Source organism: Salvelinus fontinalis, chromosome 3, assembly GCF_029448725.1.
Source record: "Salvelinus fontinalis isolate EN_2023a chromosome 3, ASM2944872v1, whole genome shotgun sequence".
In the NCBI taxonomy this organism is placed as follows: domain Eukaryota; kingdom Metazoa; phylum Chordata; class Actinopteri; order Salmoniformes; family Salmonidae; genus Salvelinus; species Salvelinus fontinalis.
Genome location: NC_074667.1, coordinates 77,942,868 through 77,952,134, shown reverse-complemented (window position 1 = coordinate 77,952,134; position 9,267 = coordinate 77,942,868). Strand labels below are relative to the sequence as shown.

Sequence of the window (9,267 nt, the reverse complement as noted above, 5' to 3'; positions counted from 1 at the left end):
TCCACTGTCTAATAAGACTAGTTATATCTTCCACTGTCTAATAAGACTAGATCTATCTTCCACTGTCAAAGAAGACTAGTTCTATCTTCCACTGTCAATGAAGACTAGTTCTATCTTCCACTGTCCAATGAAGACTAGATCTATCTTCCACTGTCAAATAAGACTAGTTCTATCTTCCACTGTCAAATAAGACTAGTTATTAGTTACTTCCACTGTCTAATAAGACTCGATCTATCTTCCACTGTCTAATAAGACTAGATCTGTCTTCCACTGTCTAATAAGACAAGTTATATCTTCCACTGTCTAATAAGACTAGATCTATCTTCCACTGTCTAATAAGACTAGTTCTATCTTCCACTGTCTAATAAGATTAGTTCTATCTTCCACTGTCTAATAAGACTAGATCTATCTTCCACTGTCTAATAAGACTAGATCTATCTTCCACTGTCTAATAAGACTAGTTATATCTTCCACTGTCTAATAAGACTAGATCTATCTTCCACTGTCAAAGAAGACTAGTTCTATCTTCCACTGTCAATGAAGACTAGTTCTATCTTCCACTGTCCAATGAAGACTAGATCTATCTTCCACTGTCAAATAAGACTAGTTCTATCTTCCACTGTCAAATAAGACTAGTTATTAGTTACTTCCACTGTCTAATAAGACTCGATCTATCTTCCACTGTCTAATAAGACTAGATCTATCTTCCACTGTCTAATAAGACAAGTTATATATTCCACTGTCTAATAAGACTAGATCTATCTTCCACTGTCTAATAAGACTAGTTATATCTTCCACTGTCTAATAAGACGTGTTCTGTCTTCCACTGTCTAATAAGACTAGTTCTATCTTCCACTGTCTAATAAGACTAGTTCTATCTTCCACTGTCTAATAAGACTAGTTCTATCGTCCACTGTCAAAGAAGCAATAAGAAGAAGCTGTACGTTGCTCTGAACCTGTGAGCAACTTCAATCTTGACATTGTCTTGTTGATGGTTTTATGGTTACCAATAACTGTTCAAATCAATCAGATATTTTCGGTGGAAATCCAACTCTTTAATGCTGTATCCCGACCTCTTCCCTCCTTATTGCCTACCTTCACACCCACAGATTTGACCCTGCCCCTAAAACTCAAACCCCAAATTCAAAAATAGAAAATAAAACTGAACCAGCTTTCTGGAGAGGCTGTTAAATGCTTAACACAGTCTCTAATTATAGCAGACTGACTGACTGACTGACTGACTGACCGGCTGGCTGACTGGCTGGCTGACTGGCTGGCTGGCTGGCTGGCTGACTGACTGGCTGGCTGACTGGCTGACTGGCTGGCTGACTGACTGACTGACCGGCTGACTGGCTGGCTGACTGGCTGGCTGACTGGCTGACTGGCTGACTGACTGGTGTTTGAAGGGAGCTGTAAATGGGAACACACCAAAGATTTTAGATTACTCAAAACTCCTATAAAAGTGCAGAAAGCAGACCGTTGAGTCCACTTAGCAACACTTCCACTTGTTACTTGTATAGATGCTGTAACTTACCCTCTCATTTCACTTTAATGTAAAACACCCAGCATTAATGATCAGAGAAAGGAAAAGGAAACCAAGTTAAACGAGAAACACTGTTTAGAGGCCATGTTATGTTAATGAGAGGAGAGGAAAACTCCCCAGATCGTCAGGAGTTGTGTTTGCCACATATGATGGATATATGCTGTGTTTTAATGTGGGACATTAGAATGTTATTTACAAGGTTTAAAAATATATATATTTGTGCGCTACTTCTATGTGTGTGTGTGTGTGTGTGTGTGTGTGTGTGTGTGCATGTGCGTGTATGTGTGTTCATATCCACTGCCTCTGGTTGCTGTAAGAAAATAAAGAGTTTAAGGTCAGTTGGAGAGCAGACTGCTAAATATAGTGGTGTGTTCATGTGAGGGCCAGACTCTCCTGAAGACAAGCTGTCCTCTGACCATGCCTTGTAATTCAGGAAGAAAATAAGGACTCAAATTATATGTTTATTTTTTGACAACAATTTTAATCTTCTGTTCTCTCGTTTTGAGAAAAGAGACGCCCACAAGGACGCTGGAAACTAAGACCAAGGTTTAGGTTAGTAGGAGACTACTGAAACTAAGACTAGCCTGCTGTTTATTTATCCAGTAAATACAGACTAATCAATGCAGCTAATATAACCTTCAGTACAAGCACAGGGGTATTTACAGTACATTAAACACAGAGAATATACCTGTCTTCTCTCCACTGAAATCATGTCAGGTTCAGCAAGTTAGCGAAGATGGGGAGGTGGTGGGGGGGAGGTGGTGGTGGTGGGGGTATTAACTTCATCAAGTCCTTTACTGTAATCTGTTATGTTGAATCACAGCTATGCAGTTATGTAACATGTTGTTTTTGCCATGGCCTAGCTGTGTTGTAGTATATAACTCGTTCAGTGTCCAGCCCTCTCTTTGCTGTTGGCCGTAATACTGTAGTACAATAACAGTTATTCCCCTAGACACGTCCCAGGCTCAAACTATTCTCTGCAGGAGAATAGTCAACTGTTATATGGTGTCAGCTTCTCACCGCTTTCTCATTTAAGTGATGCATGCTTATTCTTATAATAGTATTTGTTCTTTTTTTTTTTAATAGAGCAAAGCTGATAATTTGACAAAGTGGTCATCTTGAAAGAATAAATGCTGTTGCATTTACCAAACACAATGTGTTCACCAAACACACTTATTTAATAAGATAGTGATAAAGATCTGTTAAATAATAGTGCACGGTTGCGACTTGCAGTAACACAAAAAGGGGCTCTGAGGAATGGAGCAAGCACACACCGGGTGAGGCTAAAGACGTTGCTGGTGGCTAAAATAGACGCATTTTAAATGAACGTACTCGCTCGTCAGAATTGCACCGGTAATTAGCCTACGTTTCAAATTACAAACATTTCAAATGACAATCTGAACAAACCATCTCTATCTCCCCTCTTTCTAGCCTATGCATAGTTGCGTCGCTATCGTTATTTGTAGGCCTTAAACCGTAAATAATGTCATTCAAGTATGAATATCAATCGAAGTTAATAAAAGTGGGTCAGGACAGGTGGTACAAATTACGCTCTATAAAATATAGGGGTTTCAAGAAAGCCCGTGGTTTTGTTTGAGGTAGGCCCTACAGTATGACAGCATTTTGCGAAATGAATGATCAAATAAAATTACTGAGAAATAGAGTCGCTTAAAACAGATCTGAAGAGGGATTTAAATACAGCTGTGTTGGGAGTATAGTAGGCTAAATATTTCCAAATGTAAGTCGAGCTATTTGAATCATCAGTGCTTTACTTACAGGAGGAAACAAACTAGCTTCGTTTTAAACGTTGCGGTCAGAATTGATTTGATGTGATAATCATTTCTTCAATTTGTTTTATTTCTTTGTCATTTCGAACAGTTGAATCCTTTCAAACCATTACAGCTAATGCCTACAAAAGAATTTAACTGCACTTCAGAATATTGAAAACAGAGACAGACGGTTAAAAACCAAACAATAAAATCTGTTCTAACCGCAGGCCCTACCAGTTTAATTTATTGATTTATTCGTGGCCAGCATGTTACTGTGTGCGACAGTGTCACGATAATAATAACCTATCGAAAGGCAAGCAGCTTTACATCATTATCTGCCTATTAACAACATTATTATTTTATGGAGAATTTGCCTATATCTAATCATAGTATTAATTGTACGGGGTACAGCAGGGTAGTAGTGGGAGGAAGGGAGACCATAACGCATCCGTTCGCAAAAGAAAAAGGGATCCTTCTCGTTACGTCATTATCGCCAAAGATGGTCAACATTAGGCCTAATATTAGCAGGTAGGCTATATTATATTATATGTAGGCTATATTATACCTATAGGGCTATAATGATACTGATGCTGGAAGAACAAGAAATAGTGAACCTGACTGAGCAAGCTGGGCGCTTTGACGCAAATAGAGTGTAAATTAACTGACAATTATTGAAGACTTAATTCATTCATAATAGCCACTCAACCACCCATTTCCCAAAGATGAATCTGGATTTGTCAATGTGCATTTGGGGAGGTGGGATGGTTTCTACTCCCATGCCCTCCATCCCTTTTCATTCCCTCTCTCCTTTATTGGCTTTCAACGAATCTTCAAAGAGCCCGGACCCTATAATTAAGGGGCGGGCTCTCTGCCTCTCCCAATACGTCTGTGCGTTCATGCCGGAGTTCTCACAAACTGTCCCGGGACTGCGAGCAGAGAAGAGAACCGACTTAACTATCTACTCTTGGGGTTTTGTTTCCCAGGGATGGCCGCATCTATTCTGGAGGTATGGAATATTCTTGTTTGTGTTTTTAAATTAACTTTAAAGTTGTTTTACAGTGACGCGCCATTTGTATTTTCCATCAGAATTAGGCTACTGCTTGTCGAGGTAACTATAGGCACACGCGTAGACTCTGACTCCGAAGGATCCGTCATGTCCCAGGTTACTGTTCAATGTTCTTGAGGAAATGAAGGTCAAACGGAGAAAGAACGGTTGCACTGTTGACATTTGACAATATGCTTTTATAAAACAAGATTAGATTGTGGTAAAATATGTAGTCTAAAATATGATATTTGTCTCTCCATCTCAGAAACGATGTGCATAACTGAACATTCTGACAAAGTATACCATAGCCTATGTAATTTATATTGGGTTTATCAAAAACATTTTTAAATAAAGGGTATGTACTTTAACGCAAATTAATGGCATGTATTCTATAGTCAGCCTTAGTCCAAGACCAATATGCTATGCTAGCAGACATCCCAAATTAAAATGTTACCTTTACACACGTTGGTTATCATAACAAACATATGAGTTGATATAAGAACTAAATGGGACTTCGAATGAGGGAATAACAGGTTAACATCAAATATAATTCATATAGAAAGGTGTGGTCTGACCTCCTGATTGGTAGACAGACTGAATGAAATGGTATATGCCTGACAAATCAGTCCACAGCCAAATCTTCACGAAACGCAAATCTCTCGCCAAACTTCTCCCAATAAGAAGATATTGATACAGTACAGACTTGATTCCACTGCAATTAAAGAAGCATTACATTTCCGCCGCTCATCAACACTATAACGCGGAGGACATACAAGTTAAAACGCAAGAGGGAGGGGTATTGAACATACAAAAAAAAACACATTACAGCCGCAGTTAACTCTTTATCTCGGTGATTGGGTGCAATTAACCTGGAAACAAGAGCCACAGCAACAGGATACGCCAAATCCACCGCAGGCGCTTCGCAAGCAGACGGAGGAAATCCTCAACTCAACCCCGGTGTGGTGCTAGCTGGTGATTAGGGACTTTCTTACTGCTGTAAGGACGAGACTAGAGGCCTTAAATGGTCTTAAGTGGAATAACAGGTATCAGCTGACAGTGTAGTGTAAATTGGGGGGAAACGTATTTATTTTGCCTTCTGGCAAATACGCACTTTCAGCAAAAGAAGAGAATATCTCTGTCCATTTTAAACGAGTAGACATAGGCTAGGCCCACCACATGCTGAAATATCCGCCTACAAGTCGTATGACTTGATGTGCACTATAAAACTTTGGCTGGCTCTTTTGTCCTGAGTGTTAATTGGATATTGGAGGAAATCTCCTGTTGATTTGACCTGCGCTTTGTAACCACTTGACACGCTGATCTCAAATTAAAGGATTAAGGCCATGTAGCCTAATGCACGACGTGCTCAATACGAGCTCTTCAAAGGTAGTCGGCTTGTTGTTCGAACATTCTTTATCTGGTGATCTTTATAAAATATCATGTTAAGACAGGACAATGAGGAGAGAGTCCGTTTGTGAACAATGCGCCATTGTTGAAGGGTATAAATAAATCAAACCGTTTCAAATGTCATGGTGACCATTCAGGACTAACATGTTTGGCAAGATTTCAACTGACAACAATACTGTTACTGAGAACAATTTAGTTGACGTAAATAGTGTTTTTAAATGTACACTATTCAGATACAGTTTTATCACATTTAATTCCTCTTTTCCCTTTTTATTGAATTATTCTGTCTGTTTGCCAAAACAAGCAGGCATATTTTCATCAACACAAATGTAATTTGAAATGAACTGAAACCAAAGTAAATCTCCTCTGTTCTGTGACCAATGTATAGGGGAAACAGTCTGCCATCCTGTTGTGATTAGACACTGACAGAAGCAGCAGCCATTTCCTCTGTCTAATCTCTCCTGTCTCCTCTCCCTTCTAGGAGGAAGCTCGCTATGGTTCCAGTCCTCTTGCTATGCTAACCGCTACCTGCAACAAGTTTGGCAGCACCAGCCCGGTGAGGGATTCAGCCACCCCGGGCAAGGCCGGCCCCGGCAGTTCCGCTCCAGGCAAGAAGCAGTACACCATGAGCTCAGAGCAGGGACAGAGAATCAGCAGAGGAGGAGAGAGCATGGAGAACTCCTACACTGGTTCCTTCAGCTCAGCAGGGGGGTTACTCACACCCACTGGCAGCCCTCCTCCATCCTCTGGGGGGTATACGTCAGAGTACAACCCCTTCTCCCACTCCTTCCAGACCTCCATGTCCCAGGGCCAGGACCAGTCTCTGCTGGTGTCCAAGGCCCACGCCACGGCCGACTGTCTGACCAGTGTCTACACCTCGCTGGACATGACTCACCCCTACGGCTCCTGGTACAAGGCAGGCATCCACCCCGGCATCACCGCCGCGCCCTCCAACACCACGTCCTCCTGGTGGGACGTCCACCCCAATACCAACTGGCTGAGTGCTGCCCAGCCCCAGTCCGACGGCCTCCAGGGATCCCTCCAACCCGTCCCTCCCCAAGCCTCCCTCAGCCCCCAGCTGCCCAGCTACACCTCTGACTTCACCTCTCTGAACCCAGCTCAGTACCCCTCGGTGGGCCTGGGATCCACATCACACCTCCTCCAGTCCTCCCAGCACATGCTGCCTCAGGACATGTACAAGCCCAAGCCGGTGTCTGGCGGGGGGCTGATGGAGAGTCAGATGGGCCTGAAGCCTGCTGGTGGATCACGGGGGTACGGTGGAGGAACCACCACTGGCAGGTCCAACTGTGACTGTCCCAACTGTCAGGAGCTGGAGCGGCTTGGGGCCTCGGCTGCATCCCTGCGGAAGAAGCCCGTTCATAGCTGCCACATCCCGGGGTGTGGGAAGGTGTACGGTAAGGCCTCGCATCTCAAAGCCCACCTCCGCTGGCACACCGGGGAGAGACCTTTCGTCTGCAACTGGCTGTTCTGCGGGAAACGTTTCACACGTTCCGACGAACTGGAGAGGCATGTCCGTACTCACACCCGAGAGAAGAAGTTCACCTGCCTGCTGTGTAACAAGAGATTCACCCGCAGCGACCACCTCAGCAAGCACCAGAAGACCCACGCAGAGTCTGCCCTGCAGCAGGCCAAGACCGGGGAGGGAGAGGCTCAGGACCCCAGGAACAACGATGAGACGGCAGACCCCAATAACCTCAACACGGCCGTGCAGAATAACAACGTCCCTAGTGAGACGACTACCAACGGAGAGGAGAAGACTGGCTCAGCCAACGGGGTAGAGACGAGCAGTGGACTGCTGGAGATTTAACTTCAGCGTATGTGGTCTTATAGAGATGTTTTGTTCAGTTAGTGTGCCACCGTTGTGGTGCAAAGTTTACTATATATCTAAAAACAGAACAGCATTATTTACTATTTGTACATGCTGCCTGCGCGTTTGACATTAATTGTCAAAGGATGACATAGTTTGTATTGACTTTCACGATAACTGGCCAGGCTGGTCGGAAATACCCATTCTGTGGACTACACATACACACACATATACATACACACACACAATTTCTTAATTTTCAGTAAGACAAACCACTAAATTCAATCTGTAAGATCAGAGGGGGAAAAACCCAAGAAGAAAATGTGTGTATCAAGTATGAGGGACGTAATGGAGCATTGCTTTGCCATGGTACATTATTGGCTCAGTAAGAACCAGTCTCTGATATTGGGTACGTCTTGTTTTTGGGTTTGAGTCTGTGCGCTTCCTATCATGTCTTATTTAATTTTAGATTTACACAAATAATCTAATTTATGTTTTAAATTATAAGCATTAAAGATTATCGTGCATTTTTCAGGCAGTGCATTGTTGGATAATAATGGCAAGATAAAGCTGGCCATTGATCATTTAGTAAATTAAGTTTTTTTTTTTTTGGTTTCTTTTATTTATTGATTTATAACCACGGTGATGTTTTTGGTGCTATCTTGTTTGAAGATGTATTTATAGATCTTGAAATGAATTGTTTCTGCTAACTATTTTCTACATAACCTTTTCTATTGTGAAGTCTAAACACATGCCACGTTGATAGTTGATAAAAGCGTTCTCCTTGAGGGTACTTATCGCTGTAATGTCAGGTGTGTTATTTTCCTACCTTTTTTATTGATAAACTTATTTCCAACTATAATGAAAATGACACAACAGTAATATTAACACACACTGATTTAAATTCAGTTAGAAATCAGATGTTATATGTTTATGTCTTCAAAGAAAGTCCAAAGTTTATCACATCAATGCATGATGGATATTTGGGATAATAAACTCCTGATATTTTGTGATTGAACTTCATGAAGAATATTAGTTGGAACTTTTGTAGGATGTGGAATGAGCTAAATAATGAAACAGTAATTCAGCATGAGCTTGGTATAGGAGTATGTCTGAGTGTCATGATTTGGAAGTCATGACATGGAATGGTGCTTCAGTAAAAGGGAAAAAAAAACTATTTACTTTGTTCACTGGTGTTATTTTCATTTTTCCAAACCCATAAGTCTCATCTCCCCACTTGATTCCATAAAGGTTTATCTTGCAGAAGTAGCAAGCGATTCTAAAAGTAAAATGCTACATAGACTCTTCTCTTTCCTCCATCTCCCCATCCCTCTCTTCCTCCTTCATCCCTCTCTTCCTCCTTCATCTCTCATCCCTCTCTTCCTCCATCTCTCCATCCCTCTCTTCCTCCATCTCTCATCCCTCTCTTCCTCCATCTCTCATCCCTCTCTTCCTCCATCTCTCTTCCCTCTCTTCCTCCATCTCTCATCCCTCTCTTCCTCCTTCTCTCATCCCTCTCTTCCTTCATCTCTCATCCCTCTCTTCCTCCATCTCTCCATCCCTCTCTTCCTCCATCTCTCCATCCCTCTCTTCCTCCATCTCTCCATCCCTCTCTTCCTCCATCTCTCCATCCCTCTCTTCCTCCATCTCTCCATCCCTCTCTTCCTCCATCTCT

The 9,267-nt window shown here is 42.2% G+C and overlaps 1 protein-coding gene across 1 annotated transcript; it reads left to right on the top strand.

Moving 5' to 3' along the window:
* Nucleotides 1–4,162: 4,162 nt before the first annotated feature.
* On the top strand, nt 4,163–8,773 carry sp7 (Sp7 transcription factor). The gene is made up of 2 exons (XM_055918109.1): nt 4,163–4,318; nt 6,246–8,773. The coding sequence occupies exons 1-2, from the start codon at nt 4,298–4,300 to the stop codon at nt 7,590–7,592; spliced, it is 1,368 nt and encodes a 455-aa protein (XP_055774084.1). The 5' UTR covers nt 4,163–4,297; the 3' UTR covers nt 7,593–8,773.
* Nucleotides 8,774–9,267: the final 494 nt, after the last annotated feature.

Coding starts and splice junctions, on each gene's coding strand:
- sp7 (XM_055918109.1), top strand. CDS start 4,298: ATGGCCGCATCTATTCTGGAG. Junction 4,319..6,245: donor TGGCCGCATCTATTCTGGAG/GTATGGAATATT, acceptor TCTCCCTTCTAG/GAGGAAGCTCGCTATGGTTC.